Source organism: Leuresthes tenuis, unplaced genomic scaffold, assembly GCF_036924035.1.
Source record: "Leuresthes tenuis unplaced genomic scaffold, fLeuTen1.0.hap1 SCAF_7, whole genome shotgun sequence".
NCBI lineage: Eukaryota > Metazoa > Chordata > Actinopteri > Atheriniformes > Atherinopsidae > Leuresthes > Leuresthes tenuis.
The window spans coordinates 18,848,767-18,866,362 of record NW_027325361.1 but is presented as its reverse complement, the minus strand read 5'-3'; the positions used below and the strand labels follow the sequence as shown (position 1 = coordinate 18,866,362).

The window sequence follows — 17,596 nt, the reverse complement described above, 5'->3', positions numbered from 1 at the left end:
GGAGTTCCCCAGAGGGGTGGGGCTGGTGGTGACATCAGACCAGTCTGAGTTGGAGTGTGGCGAGGAGGAGGACCATGGGTCTGGAGATTCGGGTGAAGGAGTAAGATATGGATGCTCGCTAGGTGGGTGGGCAGAGTGGCCTGGAGTGGTGCCTTCTGAGCCATTGGGGGTGTAGCTGTGCTGGGAGGGGGGTGTTGGGTATTTATCCACGGGGCTCTGCATGGGCGGATAGGAGGGCAGGGGTCGAGACTGGCCCTCGATCCCTCCATGGCCGGCATGGTTGACGTTATGGGGCTGCTGCAAAGGGCGGGAGAGCCCGTGCGCCATGCTCATCTGCTCAGGCATCTGGTAAATCATACCCTGGCTGCAGCGGAGGTGGCCTGATCCTTGCTGGGAGTGGCCCTGGTTCTGGCTCTGCCCCTGGGACTGCGTGACTTGTACTTGCCCTGGCTGAGGCGGCTTCAACATGGCCTGGCCCGTTCCGGGGGCCATCATCTGGAACGTTACGATGGGTGGCAGCTGCTCCCTGCTCATGGTGACGTTCATAGGAGTCAGCATTGGGCTCTGGCTGTGGTGTTGGCTCATGCCAGGGTGTGTTCCCCCCATCTGCTGCGGAACAAGGCCGAACATGTGGCTGCTGTAGCCACGCTTGGTCATACCCATCCAGCTCTGCTGCTGCCCCAGCATGTGGCTGACAGGGGGCAGCATTGGTCTGGAGGTGGGGCTGCTCAGGAGAGGTGGGGAGTTTGCTGTAGTGGAGACGGCGCCAGAAACATCACCTGCGTAGGAGTGAGGCGATTCCAGGGAGTCAACGGGTGACATGGTGACAGAGCTCTCTGGAAGTCCTCCTGCTGCTTTGACACCATTCGTGCTCCCTCCTCCTGTTCCTCCTCCATTTCCTCCTCCGACTCCAGCACCCAAACCAGGCCCATCTCCACCTGCAGGCTTCTTTCTTCTCTTTGCCTTCATATCTTTCAGCTCCTTAGCACCTCCACCAACACCTCCAACCTTCGCCCCACCTCCGCCCCTCCTGCTCTTCTTGCCCTGTGGTCCGGGTCGCATGCCAATGAAGCCTGCTCCATTGGCCCCGCACATAACAGAGGGGTTTCCTCCACCCATGTGATTAGGCCCGTTGTGTGGACTGTGAACCAAATTGTACTGATCCAGTAGGCGGACAATGTCGTGATGCATGCGCTCTTGAGCAGTATCACGAGGAAGCCGGTCCAGGTGATCGGTGATATCGCGATTTGAGTAGTGGTCAAGGAGAACCTGGGCCGCCTCGAAACTGCCTTCCCGGGCTGCAAGAAACAAGGGAGTTTCCTCCTGAAGGAGAAAGATAAATAGCCAAAGATGAGTATGTTACCCCGGTCATGCTCCATGTCTGAAACACTAATTTGGCATAAATGGAAATGAAACTCACCTTATTGTCTTGCATGTCACGATTGGCCCCATTCTTAAGAAGCACAAGAGTGGCCTCCACATTATTAACTGCAGCTGCCCAGTGCAGAGCAGATTTGCCTAAAAAACAGAATTAGAAAAGAGAGAAAAACACACACGTTAACCAGAAGAATTATTACCACTCACTGGCCACGGTTACATCTCATTCCTATCTACACTTAGACCATTACTCAGAGCTTTTTACCATTCAAACAAAGTCTATGAAGATATAAATAAGGCCTGTAAGGTTTACTTCCACAGAAGTTGCATTGGGATCCAATTTGTGAGCTTGTCCTGCTCAACTATGAGCAAAACTAACAATATCTTGATTTTCATTTGCACTTTATTTATCAGGAGGGTCCCTTTGAGATAGAATCTCTTCTTTCTGGGAGTCCTGGTGAAGATCATGCATCAGACACCCAACACAGAAATGGGATTTTCTCACCATGGTCATCTACAGCATTGATGTCAGCGTGGCAGTGGATGAGCTCCTCCACCATACCCTCCACCGCTAACCTGGCTGCCAGGATCAGCGGAGTCGTGCCGTCGTTCATCCTGGCATCCAGCTCTGTTGCACGATTACGGATCAGAATCTGCAATCGCACAAACACACGTATGTAAATAACTAGAAAGAGGCGGCCTTTCTTGTCATCATGTTTGACTGCAGCTGGAATGTCTAATGTTGGCTGGTGTAAGATTTTGACATTCAAATTAATACTCTATATCTTCTTCTTACCTGAAAGACTCCCTGGGCATCGGCTGCCACAGCAGCATGCAGCGGTGTCCTACCCATGTTGTCATGCGCGTTGGGATCTGCTCCAGCGTCCAGCAGCCTCTTGGCGGCATCGGCCCTGGCGTAACGGGCAGCCAGGTGGAGCGCCGTTTCCCCTGTACGGTCAGTCTGAGCTATCAAAGACGCACCTTGAGCGATCAGATCGGAGATAACGCTCGGTCCTGGCTCATCTCCCCCACTCTCTTCCTCCTCATCTCCATGAAGACTGCAGTCTGGGCCTCCGCCATTACGCAGAGATGCCAGCATCAGTGGGGTAAAGCCATCTGAGAAAAGAGAAAGTCATCACTAAAAACAAGAACTTCAATTGAATTGGGTGCAAAAAATGTAGAAAGTATAGTTCTTCTTTACCAGGTCCTTTGACATTGACATCCAGACAGTCGGCATCCAGGTCAGCCTGTGGTGGAGTGAGGGTGATGTCGGCAGCTTTGCGATGCTGCAGGGTCCACTCTCTTCGGTCAACACCTCCATCCATAGTGATCGGCAGCAGGGGTTTGTCTTCAGTCTACAAAGAAAACAAAGTTCACAACAAAACTCACAACAAGCAACCAATTTCATGTAGACTGCTCCACTGCATGGAACTGATTTCAACTGTTATTTGTCCCTTACCCTTGGTTTTTTGGATGGGACTTCGTCATCAAGCCATCTCTGACACTGACCTCCATCAATCGTGGCTCCATCCTGTGCTTTGAAATTCCTAATATGACAAAGAAAAAAAAGTTGTAAAGATAACAACATTTCATCTTGTTTGTATTTATTATAGGCCATAACAATAAAATACCAGACAACATTCTAGACAGCTCTCAGAATACCAAGGTGTTGTTTCTTGTTCTTTAGTACAGCCTACTGGTCTGTGTATTCACTCACTTCATATCAAAATCGTCTTGTCCAACAGGTTCTCTCCTCTTGTCATTTTTAGGGGCCAAGAAGCCATCGGGTAGCCACAAGACACCATGTTTATGCTTCCTCTTTGCTGCTAGCATCCCCAGCACCAGAATAAGAAGAATAACCACCACGGCTACTCCAACCAGGTACATGAGGTATGATTCATCAGCCTTAACTGTTGGATCACCTGCATGACACAAAGGGCAAGTCTAAATACCAGCTGTTTTACCTGGACTCCTTCCAATTGGGATTTTACCAAAAGATTAAGCACTTCATTCAATTTACTACTAAATGACTGGTCTACTTACTTCTAACAGAAACTAGTGGGTAAGGCAGGTCGGCCTTGATGTGTGCTGCTGCAATGAAGGACGCCACCTCATCGGTGTCAGAGAAACAGTGAGAGGAGCTCTGTGTACATTTGCGATTATCGATTTCCAGGTGCACCACAGAGCTGCAAAGTGGAAGATGTGACAAAGCCAGTTAACAGTAAGCATTCAATTGGCGACTGATTTAAAGCAACTGATATATAGGAACAAAGCTGTGTAATCATGGGAGTGTCACATCATGAACTTACCCAATAACCTCTCTGTCCAGCTCTCTCTTGCTTCTGCTGACCTGTACACTTCGTCCCTGCTCATCCGCATAATAAGGTAACACCATTGGTTTATTATTTTCATTCAGCTTCACCTGCACGTTGGTGTGCAGCAGGGCTCCAAGGAAGCGCAAGAAACCCCTCAAGTCACCAAGCAGCTCCTTGGGCTGCAGCCGTACTACAATGATCAGTGTGCCAGTTGCCAATTTTGGAGGAATGTCAGAGGAACAGTCGAGGCCGTCCCAGCCACAAGCCTCTGTGAAGCAGCTCTGGTCACAGACACCGTTACCATAGTGGTCTGTGCAGTACTTGTCATACCTAAAAACACACAGTGCATGTTTTAAAACATTCCATATTTAAACTCTTATTGGAACAGCACAGACAAAATAAGGAGGAGAGTCGCATACTTGCAGAAGGGTGTTGGAGTATCCTGGCATTCAAAGCTGTCAAACAGGCACTTGGGGTTGTTACACTCCTTATCACATCGTCCATTCTTAAAGAGATCCCAGCAGGGAACACTGGCGGTGCAGTTAGCCCAAGGCTGCAACCAGCTGAGAGAGCAGTCTCCTCCATCCCACTGGCATTCGTGGTTATTGCATTGATCATCACACACTTTATCTCCTGCCTGCTGCGCACACTGCCGATAGGGACAGGTGCGTGATGGAGGCGGTCTCTCACACTGTCGTCCGGAGAAGTTAATGGGGCAGCGGCAGCTGTGCTGGAATGGGTTGGATGGGTCTTTGACGCAGACTCCTCCATTTAGGCAGGGCATGGGACACCTCTGCTCGTTCTCACAGTGTTGTCCACTGAAGCCTGGACGGCACTGGCAGTACAGGTTGCCGGCTGATGACTCCACGCACTGTCCGCCATTCTGGCAATGTAGTTTTGCACAGTTGTAGTCCTCTATTTCACCACAGCTGAATCCAGTGAAGCCCTATCAAACATTACATTGTTGAGATGTGATATACAGTAATTCATACGTTCATTTTACATTGCTAAGAACACTCTGCAGCTGTAGTAAACATACTATTGTACAAAGAGCACATAAAGTTAGTCCTACAAATCTGTTGCTACTATACCTGAGCCCTGGTGTGGCCCTCTGAAGCAAGCAAGAAAATGTATAGGAGCAAGAGGTTAGTGGAGAGAAAAACAGGCATTAAGTAAGCAGAGATTGAGACGGCAAATGAAAGGAAAACACCTGCCAGGCATCAACCTGCATTTCTTATCTTTTGGCGGTACCCAGTGTATTTTAGAACTGTCTAATCATTTGTCTTTTGGACAACAAATGCTGTGATAATTCATTAGTTTCCTTTGTGTCTAACTTTTGTCTCTTTCCCAGTTGAGAAACGTTGAGGTTGACAATTCAAAAGCTCCGTGTTGCTACCCACAAGTTTACAGAAAGAGTCAAGTCAAATCTTTATGAGGACCAGAACCTTGAATGGATGACAACGTGGATGAAAATGCAGCATTGCTAAGACTTTGCACTCTTTTAACAGATGTCTTACTTACTGTATCTTAATAAGAATGTTTGGTCTTCCCATAGAACATTTATCAAATGTAGCATTTTGTTGAATTCATCGTCCTGACATCATATTTGAGTGAAACATTTATTTGAGTGAAACATACTTATAACATACTTTAACCAGTTAATTGCACTTTGCTCCATGTGTGAAAAGGTTAAAAAAAAAAAAAATAACTGAAAAATAGAAAGTTCCACAATAATCAGAATATTTGCTGTTACACTGTCTGCCCACAAATTTGTGCTTCCAACACAGGCCAAGACACCACACTGTATTCAGTTCTGAACTTTGTGACGCATCTATGAAAATCAAAAACTAAGAGTTAAGTTGCAGGCAGCTTTTCTCCCCCCCAAAAAACTAATTATCAAGGCAATTTTTGAGCATAGAAAAGAGTCAAATTAATTCCAATAAATGTATTCTATGACGGTTGACAACAACTGACATAAAAAACAACTTACAGGTTGACAAAGGCAGGTGAAGCCGTGCACTGAGCTCATGTTCATGGAGCAGACGCCACCGTTATAGCACGGCTTAGACAGACACAGATCCACCATGGACTCACAATGTCGACCTGAAGGAATGAGGTGAAGATAGAAAGCAAAAGAAATAGTATTTAACGACTGCAACAAAGAACAGTAATGCCTTGTATTTTTCCCTCACACATCAAGAACAGTCATTCATGTTTGTCTTATGCCTCCTCGAGCAGGTAATATTTTGTACCTGTGTATCCAAGGCGACAGAGGCACTGATAATCATTGTTCCCTTCAATGCAGTCCAGGCTGCCGGGAGCATGGCAGGGCTTAGACAGGCATTCGTTAACATTCCCCTCACAGTGTTCTCCAACAAACCCTGCAGGGCAGGAGCATGTGTAACGACCCACGCCGTCGATACACTGTCCTCCATTTTTACAGCGCGGCTCAATGGAGCCAGGCTTGGGGGCACAGTCGTCCTCGTTGACCTCACACTGGAGTCCTATAGAGTAGAAAACAGATTAGTTTTAATGCATACATCGAGTCATTTAACTGACTTCAGTCATTCCACTTTTTTTTGGTTTTTGGTTTAAAGCTGGTAAGAACGGCTGCTATTTTAACCCATTCAGAGGCTTCATTAAAAAAAAGCACAACCGAATGGATCAATTCAAAACTGTGTCACACAGACTTACCGTGCGTTCCAGGTGGGCAGGCACACATGAAGCGGTTGATGAGGTTGATGCACTTTCCTCCATTGAGGCAGGGCTTAGAGTGGCACTCGTCAACATCATACTCACAGTTCACCCCCTGGTACCCTGGTTTACACTGAGCCAATGAGAAGAGAGACAGAGGTTTGCGTTTGTCCAAACATGAAACTTGAACATAAAATCTACCACAACGTTCACCCCTCCACCCACTTTTAGGAGCAAACAGAAAGCTGACAAAGCACTTACCATACACTCATATGTGCCCTGGTAATCCTTGCATGTCGCTCCATTGCGACACGGGTTTGACTGGCACTCATCGACCATCTCTTCACAGTAGCTGCCAGTATATCCAACCTGGCACTCACACTTATGGGATGTCCCCACGTTGATACAACGCCCTGCATTCTTACACACAGTCCCCACTTCCAGGCCTACAGAAATTTGGACAAGAAGGTATATGCATTCCATAAAAATTATAAACTGGTATCATTATAGCATATTTCTAGATTTCAAGCAGTATAAGCAGGGAGCTCAGAAAATTCTAAAGGTAATATAAACAGTAACGTACCAATAATCTAAATGTAGTTATGTGTCTTACACCGCGCTTTTTGGAATATTGCATCAATCTTTCCAAAAATAAGAGCTCAGATGATGTAGTGCCTTACCTCTTCTGGCAGCAAAGTCCTGACAGGACATGTTGGGTACATCACAGTAAAGTCCAGTCCATCCCATTTGACAGTGGCAGGTCCAGGAAGTTTCTGTCTGAGAGCAGGTGCCGCCCTTGTGACAGTGTACCTGGCTGCACAAGTCCACATAGTTCTGCCAAAAAAAGGGAAACGGTGTTACAGCTGGGTGCAAATATGCCACAGACCCCTTTCCTGTGACCATTTGCAGTTGTTAATCCCCCTTTGTTGAGTAATAATTTACTTTTACTACTAATTTTTATAGAAGTTAAATAACCTGCAAACCTAGACGCTGGGTATGTCAGCTGTTAGCAGATATATTAAGACTTTGAACTCTGCTAATATTATGCTGAAGCTACCCATATGTGGTGATGCTCACCTGACAGTTCTGTCCACTGTACCCCACAGGACAGGCACAGCGGTATGTACCCAGGCCATCAGTGCACGTGCCTCCATTTTTACAGGGCTGGGAGACACACTCGTTCAGCTCGTACTCACAGAATTCCCCAGAAAAACCAGGGCGGCAACGGCAGGAAAATGTGTTGATGTCATCAATGCAAGTCCCATTATTCAGACATGAGCTGAAACGATAGTTTACAGTTTATCTCTACTTTGCTGTCATGAAGTTGATGGTAGTAATCATTTGGGAAGAACCAATGTGCAGACACAGGTTGTATGAATCCTGTGCTGATACGGTGACTCACCTCTCGGTGCACTCTGGGATGTTGTGTTCACACTGGATTCCATTAAAGCCCGGACGGCACATGCACACAAAGCTGTTGACGTAGTCCTGGCAGATGCCCCCGTTTCTGCAGGGTTGGCTGGTGCACTCGTCTACCTCAGTCTCACAGCGCTCTCCTTCAAAACCCAGACGACAGAGGCAGGAGAAACTGGCAACTCTGTCCAAACATGTGCCTCCATGCAGACACGGGTCTACAGAGGGTAGAAGAGGGGAAAGAGTGGTGCTTTGTGACCAAGAGCTTTATCTAAACAGCATTCACTGAATTTTTCTATTCATCCAAGTAATTAGTGAAACATCTATCGCTTTTGTTTATTTTGACAACATTTACAGGTTAAATATGTAATTGAATATATTTCTATGATGCTTTTTCTTTATCTTCCCTCCCTGGTGATACATCAAACAATATGACATAGGCATCATTAACACATGGGCAAGCAAGAAGCAAGCTGCTGTCACATTTACTATTAAATGAAAATGAGATGACTAAATTAGCCGAAGTGAAACTCACTTGGTGAGCAGTCGTCAATGTCGGTCTGACAGCTGTGCCCGCTGTATCCGCGCTGACATTTACACATGTAGCTTCCTTGAGTGTTTTTGCAACTACCACCATTTCTGCAGGGGCTCCTTGCGCACTCATTCACATCCTCATTGCAGCGTGTACCTTTGAAAACAACAAAGTCTGTGTTTGCACAACATGAATTTAGGAACGATTAGCAAGATTAAGTATCATCTCTCACACGATTACCTTGCCAACCAAGGGGACATTGACATGTGTATGTGGTGTAATCTGAAGATGGCAGACACACTCCTCCCCTTTCACACGGATGGGAGGCACAGGGAATCTGTTCCACCTCACAGTGTTTACCTATTGACAAACAATGTTAACATCATTTTCACATCAATGATACTCAGATGGTATGATAAAGTAAAGCATTAAACGTAATAAGTTATCATAATCTTATGAAAATGTAATATCACGAACCGGTGAAAGGTGGACTACACTGACAGGTGTAACTATTGACTCCATCTCTACAAATACCAAGGTTCAGACAGGGGCCAGATGCACATTCATCTATGTTTTTCTCACAGTTGACACCTAAAGAAAGGAGAGGAGGAGGATTCACATTTAACCTTTTTTCAAGTCTTCCACCACTCAATATTTAGTATGTATTTTGCCTTCAGTAGGTGGCTCACAAATAATTAGCAGATTTTATTTATAGCACAAGTGTTACCTCTGAACCCCAGCTGGCACTGACAGGTGTAACCGTTGTGTCGGTCCACACAGAGGCCACCGTTTTGACAAGGATTCGGCTGACACTCATCATTTTCCTGCTCACAGTGCATTCCTACCCAACCTGCTTCACACTCACATCGGTAGCTTGATAGGAAGGAAAGGAAAGCAAACAATCAACAGGTGAAATAAGTCACTTTGTTATAATAACAGTGGGTAGGTGATTACAGTTCAACCTCTCAGGAATCAGTTCCAGCATCTCAAGAGCAGCCATTACTGAGATTATCATGACACTAAGGCCACTTTACATTCTATTTCAGTTTATAGAGGCACTATTAAAGTTGAACAATTTGGGGAAAATTGGTTGGATTAGGCCTAAAGGTTGCTTTATGTTTTAAAAGGTAAAAATGAATCCTACTACTATAAAACTAAAGCCCATATCAATGTGTTTAATACACACAATCGGATCTCAGAACATTTTACACATCTCAGAGCGTTAGGTCACGTACCCGTGTTGCTGTTCAATACAATCTCCATGCACACAAGGCTGAGGTGCACAATGGTCAGTCCCAGACAGGCAAAAAGGGCTATGAGTGCCTGGTGGGCACAAGCAGTAGAACCCGTTCACCTTGTTCTCGCAGGTTCCCCCACTCATACATGGGTTTGAGGAACATTCGTTTATGTCCACATCACATTTCATTCCTATCAGGGAGTGGTATGAAAAGAAAACTCCTGATTATTGCATTGATTTCAGTCATCTTCGGTTTATCATCTGGCATTTTCAATCAAAGACATACCTGTGTAACCAGGGGCGCACACACATTTGTACTCATTGATGCCATCGTGGCACTCTCCATACCCACAGGGGTTGCTGGCACAGTCATCCTCATTGATCTCACAGTTCACACCTAAGGAAAGAACATACAAAGATAAAGTTATATAAAGACATATATAGAAAGCAAGTTCATCTGAGAGTAGATTGTTTGTAGACATTTAGAATTAACATAACTTCTCACACATCACTTTCAAGCCATGACTGATGTGCTTTTGTTGTACTTAGGTGTCATGTATGAAAAGACAGAAGCAGAATGGGGTTTTAAGTTGATCCACTACTGATGTGCCTCTAAGCCAGCATGGACAGGAGTAGCAGAGGAGAATCAGTCTATGTGTGTCAGGGAAAGCTGAAATCACAGAGCACGCCTCTCTAACCAGCGCCGTTGTTGTTACTCAGCTGATTCTAAGACGTTGGCTTGCGATGTGTACGCACACACTGATGTGGCGCTGACCCACATCAGCGTGACCCACAGCAGCAGCTTAATCGAGCACGCCTTTTTTTACACTTATAAGGTGAAACCGATCCATTTAAAAAATGGATAGTGACACCGGTTAAGGGTTGTGTCCAAAGCAAAGCTGATCAAATACTGATCTAAATGCTGATTCTAATCTGTAAAAGAGAACTTTTTTACCACCAGGGGGAGTGGAACTCCAAGAGAATGGATTTGACAAAAAGTCAGAAAATGTGAACAACACCTAAGACAGACCACACAAAAAGTATCGATGACATCAGTGACTAATGATACCAGAACTACTATTAAAGGTGGAGAGCAAGAAAGAGGAAGAGAAATAAACAGATGAAAGCCCAGCTGAGGACGCAATATGGGAGTACGAAACCTTACAGGGTGGCCTGACACCATTTTTAATGAAGTGAGCATGTTACAGACTTCAGTACCAGGCCTTAGGGTGGTACTGAGTGTACTGAACTGAGCTCACTAATCCAGACTTATACGGGCACCACTCATTCAAGACTTGTGACTGCGACACACACATGCGCGAACAGAGAGCTCTAGACTTAACAGTGCGTGAAAAACTACATCAGAGGCTCTGGATATCAGGGTTGGGAGGCACAAGGATGAAAAATTTTGATGAAAATTAGTCACCAATGAAATTTTCAGCCTCAACATCTTTCAGATAGGAATCTGTAGAGCACATCTATATTTAAGATAAAAACAGTTCCCATTTACAAAGTATGAAGGAGCCAAAATAAAAATAACCAAAGTGATCTATTATGAGTCAGGCAGAAAACAAACTGTTTCGTTGGTGTTACTGATGTTTCATGGTGACTGGCTTTCACCCTTATTTTCACAGTTATGAAACGCTGCCTCAAAACGTCCGATCACAACTGTTGTACGACTACAGATATAATCTTTGCCCCACCTAACATGACATATTTTCTCTCTAGAACACATTAGGACAAACTTGCCTTGGCTGCACAAGCTTTTTGGTCAAATTTTGAAGAGCTTCAAGCACTTACCGGTGGTTCCAGGTAGGCAGTTGCACTGGTAGGCATTTACCAGATCAATACAACGTCCTTGGTTCTGACAAGGGTTGCTGTGGCACTCCTTGACCTGGATATTACAGATGGAGCCTGTGTATCCTGGAATGCACTCACAGTTGAAGGTGGCGATGCCATCTTTACACACACCATGATGGCATGGTGGTGGATCACAGTCATCAATGTTCTCCTCACAAAGCAATCCCTTAAAACCTGAGAAAGAATTGTCTTGGTATGATTACTAAAGCTATTGCATCATCCATCAAGGGATGGTTTCCAACAGTAATCAAACCGGACATGGTGTTTAATGTGATTCTCCTTTACCTTCAGCACATTCACAATCATATCCATTGGGTCGGTCGATACACTTGGCACCATTTAGGCAGGGTGTGCTGGAGCACTCATCTATGTCTATCTGGCACATTTCCCCGCTAAAGCCTGGCGACAGGATGCAGAACAACAATGACAGAGTTCAAAAACAGGTTCTCTTTGAGTAGATTGAAACCAATCGGGTGAATAATCAAACACAGCTTTACAGGTACCAACCTGCTGGGCATTCACAGACAAAGCGGCTGACATGGTCCACACATTTACCCTGGTTCAGACAGGGGGAGCTCCCACACTCGTTCACCTGTATCTCACAATGAGTCCCCTCAAATCCTGCAAGAATGTAGGGTGAGGGTTCATTTTGTGTGATTCATCCAGGTATTCAAAAACAGAAGCAAAACACAATGGACCGCTACACTTGCTTGAATTGGTAAATGAGACATTTGTGGCTAAATGTTTTTAATAAAATAAATCAGACGATCGTACAGCCTCAGCAGATTTATGTCTTTCAATAGAAACATTCGTTTTAAACTGTTATCCACTGCACCTTTTCCTGACTATAAAACACAAGAACAAGAAGATGGAGCGTATCAAACAAGGTATTTACCAGGCATGCAAATACAAGCGTAGTCTCCAATGCGATCCAGACAAGTGCCATCGTTCTGGCAAGGGTTTGAAGAACATTCGTTGACATCTTGTTCACACCGAGGGCCGTCGTAACCTCTCGCACAGTTGCAGGTGAAGGAGCCATCGGTGTTCACACACTGGCCACCGTGCTCGCACGGGTTGGTTCCTGAGGGTGAAGCAGCATGTTTTAAGGGAAAAGCAGAGCAAAAATCCAGCAGAGGAAAAAGTTCCAAATGTTTCGCATTCTGTCTCACCAATGCTGCATTCATCTCTGTCAATGTTGCAGGTGCTGCCTATATATCCGGGGGGGCAGTTACAGTTGAACATGCCACTAATGGGGTTGGTATCACACTGCGAGCCATCTCTACACGGGTTACTGATACAGGCATCATCCCTATGGCAGAGCAAACCTGAGAGAAACACCATGTTAAGAAGAATAAGTATAACATGTTTTCAGACATCTGAAACAAACAAACAAAAAGATCTTTAGACAAAATGTTCTCGAGCGCATCTCCAGATCAGGGTACGCACTCAAACGTAACATATATTTACCACTGTTAGAGGCTTATTCAAAGCCAAAAAAGTGTCATCGAGCTCAAGATCCAAATGTATTCTGTAGAATGATTAATGGGGTTGGCAGTATCATTCCCTGGAAGTTCCTTGAGGACAAATCTAATAAATCATGACTAAACTAGTTCTACAAAGCACGCTTAACAAAATTTCAATAATCTTTCAGCAGAGCTCAAATGCGAAACACAATTATGTCTCAATGCGAAGACAAGAATTGACCTGAATGTTTTTGTTTACCAGATGTCTCCATTTTTTGTGTTTCCTTCTTTTTCCCACAATTCTGTTTTGTCTCTCTGTACAGAGCATGTTCGTTTGCAGTCATTTTCTACATTTTTTGGGGGGGTTGGACGGTTTGATATAGAAATGTCTTTGTGGTATCCCACTATTAGCCCACCTGTCTTTCCATAGGGGCAGACACAGATAAAAGAAGCAACACGGTCAATGCAAGTGGAGCCCGGGCTGCAGGCTGCTGTAGCACAGTCGTCGATGTTTTCCGAGCAGTCAGGTCCGCTCCAACCGTTGACGCACACGCAAACGTAGCTGCCAATCACGTTGCTGCAGGTGCCTCCATTCTGGCAGGTGTTTGGCTGCAGCCGACACTCATCCACATCCTCGGTGCAGTGCTGACCTGTGGATGGGGGAAAAGGTGCGTTCAAGCTCAGCGAACCGTGTGACAGCATAACAGCAGTAGCCTGAGGTTGCTGCAAGAAAGACAACAGCTCACCCACTTTTTAGATGTTTTCAAAGTTTTTCTTTTCAGCCGCTGAAAATAGCTAATATGATATTATATATTATCTATATCTAAGGTCACGTTGGCTCTGCTTCCGCTGGTTGGATTAGCACGACATAAACTGAGACAAGCCCAAGAAAGCTAAGGTATGCATGTTTGCTTAGTTAACAATAGGCCTGCATACACTACTCAAACGTGTTAGCAGAGACACACCTTATGCGGTTTCTGGGGCTCAGAAGTACAGCGAGATTGCAAGAAATCCCAGAAAATGGCAACATACAAAAAAAATTTAGTAAAAAATGTATAATACTGTAATACACAACTTTCTTTAAACACACCCTGCTTCATTTAAAAATGGCAGGGGAAACCTTCAGCCACACGTCCTCTCCAGATGCAGAAGATGCTTTCTTGTTAGGCTTGGATTTAAGGATCTGGGACGGTTGCTCTACAAACTAGTGCAATCACGTGTACACGTAATTATACAATCACAAACAGAATCCCTTACCAGTCCACTCAGGGGGGCACTGACAGTTGTAGGTGTTGACTCCATCCATACAGGTTCCTCCATTAGCACATTGATGACCAGGGCAGTCATCAATGTTATTCTCACAGTTAGTACCATTGAAACCTAGCATGAACAAAAGTAAAATAAGTTCACTTGATTAGTCATTGTTCTAAATATGTGTCCGTTGGGAAAGACAAATTATAAAATACACTGGCTTCAGTATAAAGCAATATGCCATATCCTTGTGCTGTATAAACAGCACCTGTTTGTTGTGTGCACTTGCTAACAGTTGCAGACTGACATCAGTGTGTTTAAAACAACAGCCAGCAGAACCACACTGTTTGCACTTCAAACAACACAATGCAACAATTCAAAATCTCAAAGCTACATTCATTTGTCGACAAATACCAGTCCCACAAATTCTGCTTTCAGCTTTTGACCCTTCCCCTAATACTAACATCTCACTTCGAGTGTGGTGACATATTAACTTTTAAATGTGTTAACAATCAAAAGCAAGAGCCAAGGCATTGCTGAGTTCAACATCCTACCTGGAAGGCAGTGGCATGAGTAGGTGGTTTCAGAGCTCTGGTGGCAGGTGCCTCCATTTAGGCACGGAGAAGGTGAGCAGGGGATATATGAGCTTTCACAGTGTTGGCCTGTAAACCCTGGTTTACAGATACACCTGTAGCAATTGCAGAATCCATTTTATTAAATCTAAATTCTTAGTCTTAGCAGAGAACATCTTTGTCTTCTTAGTCTGACAGAAAATCTACAAAGTAGCTACACTTTTCACATTTGATCAGTGCGAACTCACTTGTAGGAGCCAGGGGTGTTGACACACTCGCCTTCATTTTGGCAAAGAGAGGGTGTGTCTGCACATTCATTTGTGTCATTAAGACAGCGAGAACCTTTGTAGCCAGGAGGACACGAACAGGTGTAGCTTCCACCAGACAGAGAGCTGCACCTTCCACCGTTGGCACAGGGGCCAGAGAGACAGCTGTCTTCATGCTCACAGCGTGGACCTGGGGACAGGAACCAAAAGTTCATCACTAATGCGTCAGAGTAGACGACCTTGGTGCCATTTTAAAAAGTGGAAAATTATGTCTTAGATACTTAAACAATATGCAGCAACCAGGCATTTATTTTATGGAATTAGTGGTTATTGTAAAAGACTTTCAAGAGATTTGTTTGTATAATGATATAGATCACTGATAGACCAAATCTATTGTTATTATTAAGAAACTATTTCACGCAAACAGTCAGATAAGGTCCAATAAAAGTCTTTATTGCAAGAACATTTAAAAACAGGATGCATAAATTACATCATAGTAGTATCTGCTGGGGAGAAAGAGTCAGAGATCAAATCTGTCATTCTGAGAGGTGATTAAAGAGTATCTCACCTGTCCATCCTCTGGGGCACTCACACTTGTACTTATCGAGGGACAGCAGGGTGCAGACACCTTGGTTGGCACAGGGGTTGTTTGGGTAACACGTGGAGTTCTGGGGAGTTTGGCAATCTTGTCCAGTGTAGCCAAGAGGGCAGGTGCAGCTGACGCTACTTAGTACAGGTACACCAGCTGACATGGACACTGAGCAGTTCCCTCCATTCAGGCAGTAACCAGGTTTACATGGGTCCATATGTTGGCAGTATTCACCCAGAAAACCTGGAGCACACCTGGACACAGAAAAACACAGATATCAGCGATCAAGTAGGCAAAACCACTGAGGACTTAAAGCTAATCAGCCCTCAATGCAGACAATACAACAGGAAAACAAGCTGCACAAAAAGACAAATATGCTCATCAGAGATGCAAACAAACAAAACAAAGAGTGAGTTTCAGTCAGGTGGATGTAATGCACCACATCAGACAACGGCTACCAGGGGCATTGGTAGAGTGCTGAGAGACGCATCTGCAAAGAAGGCTTTACTACACACACACACACACACATCAAAGAAACAAGTTAACCAGTACAAGTAAACGCTATTGTCTCCTCTCTACTGCTAAACAGTGACCTAAACAGCAGTGTGTGGGGAACCACATCTCTTTGTAGAAGCATCAGCAAAACGTGTGGTTGTGCATAAAGACAAAGCAGTTGTTCACTTACTTCAAACGTCAAATGGTTAATAGATTTTGATTACGTAGTGCCTTTGTCCAAAGAGAGATGTTAGGCCGTCTCATGCCCACTAAAGCCCACACATTCACAGAACCGTGAGCTTCATCCCAGAATTGTGTTTTCTTTGCTTAAGAAGCTAAAAACATGCTGCTAGGCCAGCAGGAGGAGACAGGACTTGACCCATTAACCCCAAGATTACTAAAGGAAGTGCTCTGAACCCGAAGCTGTTGCCCCATAAACCCTCTTATGAGAAAAGGCAGAAGTTTGGTTCTATGGGCAGGTTAAACTGGGGACAGTGGTGATGAAGGAGAAGCTGAGAAGCAGAAGGATGTGAAGTAATGTTTTTCTGGAAGTTGTTGACTTTGAAGACACTAAAAACAAGCGCACTTGAAGAAGAACTTGTTTGTGCAAAGAGGGCAAAAATATCTGGCAATTGTAATTTCATCACAAAAAAACTATGTATGGCTTTAAGAAAAGCAAGATTTGATCAACAGATTGTGTGTCTTTGTGTCTGCTTTTCCCTCTGATTATTCATCATCCTTTTCTTTTCATTTCATTTTTCTTCCTTTTCTGTGAAATGATTCATCTGCATGCCAAGCAGTGGGGAAAATTTGATACGATTGCACAATCACTCCACTAGGGATCTTATATGGGACGATGTTCCCTTTATGACTTTCTATTCCTGTTTTTTTCTGAGTCACACCTACTTTCACTCACCACTTCTCTATGTGAGACTACATTTTTCAGAGGTGTTACTTGGTTCCTGCGCAAAAAGTCATTACTAAGGTGATTTCCTGCCTATGCTATTGTGATCTGTCATCACTGTGTGTGTCCGTGGCACATGGCAGACACACTGTCTGGGGACTGTGGGTGACAGAGGAACCTGCCGCCTCTTACCGAGGCCTCTTAAACCTGCCTCCCTTGAGGAGCTCAGGTAACACAAAAGGGGCAAAGGTACACCACGCAGTAACAAACACACACAAACAGAGACACTTTTATATCTTCTTTCAGCATCGTCTTGAATAAAAACAAAAGGACGATTAATTGACCAATAAGTAGAACTGTCGAGAGTTCAAATGTAAAAAGAAGAATCGGAAACCTGTGTTAAATGAGCCAATGGAAAAAGACTATTGTGGGACATTCTGTCTCACACTGAGTGCTTATTTTTATTCTTGGCCACTCCACCCAGAGCAGCTTGAAGATATTAGACTGAGTGCATGGGAAAGCAGGAGAGTCATGAAGCATGCCAGGCCGAGCTTCACAGATCAATCACATCCTAGAAACCTCTATCTAGTAGGATGTGTGAGTCACCAAATGTCTTCTCGAAGTCAAA

At 44.6% G+C, this 17,596-nt stretch overlaps 2 protein-coding genes across 2 annotated transcripts in view; one reads left to right on the top strand and one right to left on the bottom strand.

Moving 5' to 3' along the window:
- Window positions 1-17,596, top strand: part of edem3 (ER degradation enhancer, mannosidase alpha-like 3) — a 461,179-nt gene that overhangs the window by 385,438 nt on the left and 58,145 nt on the right. The window lies entirely within an intron of this gene.
- Window positions 1-17,596, bottom strand: part of notch2 (notch receptor 2) — a 39,323-nt gene that overhangs the window by 2,108 nt on the left and 19,619 nt on the right. The window contains 33 exon segments of the mRNA XM_072389695.1: window positions 1-1,323; window positions 1,421-1,518; window positions 1,883-2,030; window positions 2,174-2,493; window positions 2,579-2,732; window positions 2,837-2,924; window positions 3,095-3,299; window positions 3,421-3,563; window positions 3,687-4,022; window positions 4,112-4,638; window positions 5,683-5,795; window positions 5,945-6,196; window positions 6,387-6,519; window positions 6,648-6,832; window positions 7,067-7,220; window positions 7,464-7,665; window positions 7,789-8,017; window positions 8,335-8,487; window positions 8,572-8,691; window positions 8,809-8,922; window positions 9,059-9,204; window positions 9,567-9,759; window positions 9,855-9,965; window positions 11,369-11,602; window positions 11,714-11,827; window positions 11,936-12,049; window positions 12,324-12,509; window positions 12,598-12,753; window positions 13,308-13,541; window positions 14,149-14,271; window positions 14,697-14,830; window positions 14,963-15,170; window positions 15,549-15,823. Of these exon segments, the coding sequence (XP_072245796.1) occupies window positions 1-1,323; window positions 1,421-1,518; window positions 1,883-2,030; window positions 2,174-2,493; window positions 2,579-2,732; window positions 2,837-2,924; window positions 3,095-3,299; window positions 3,421-3,563; window positions 3,687-4,022; window positions 4,112-4,638; window positions 5,683-5,795; window positions 5,945-6,196; window positions 6,387-6,519; window positions 6,648-6,832; window positions 7,067-7,220; window positions 7,464-7,665; window positions 7,789-8,017; window positions 8,335-8,487; window positions 8,572-8,691; window positions 8,809-8,922; window positions 9,059-9,204; window positions 9,567-9,759; window positions 9,855-9,965; window positions 11,369-11,602; window positions 11,714-11,827; window positions 11,936-12,049; window positions 12,324-12,509; window positions 12,598-12,753; window positions 13,308-13,541; window positions 14,149-14,271; window positions 14,697-14,830; window positions 14,963-15,170; window positions 15,549-15,823 (7,225 nt within the window).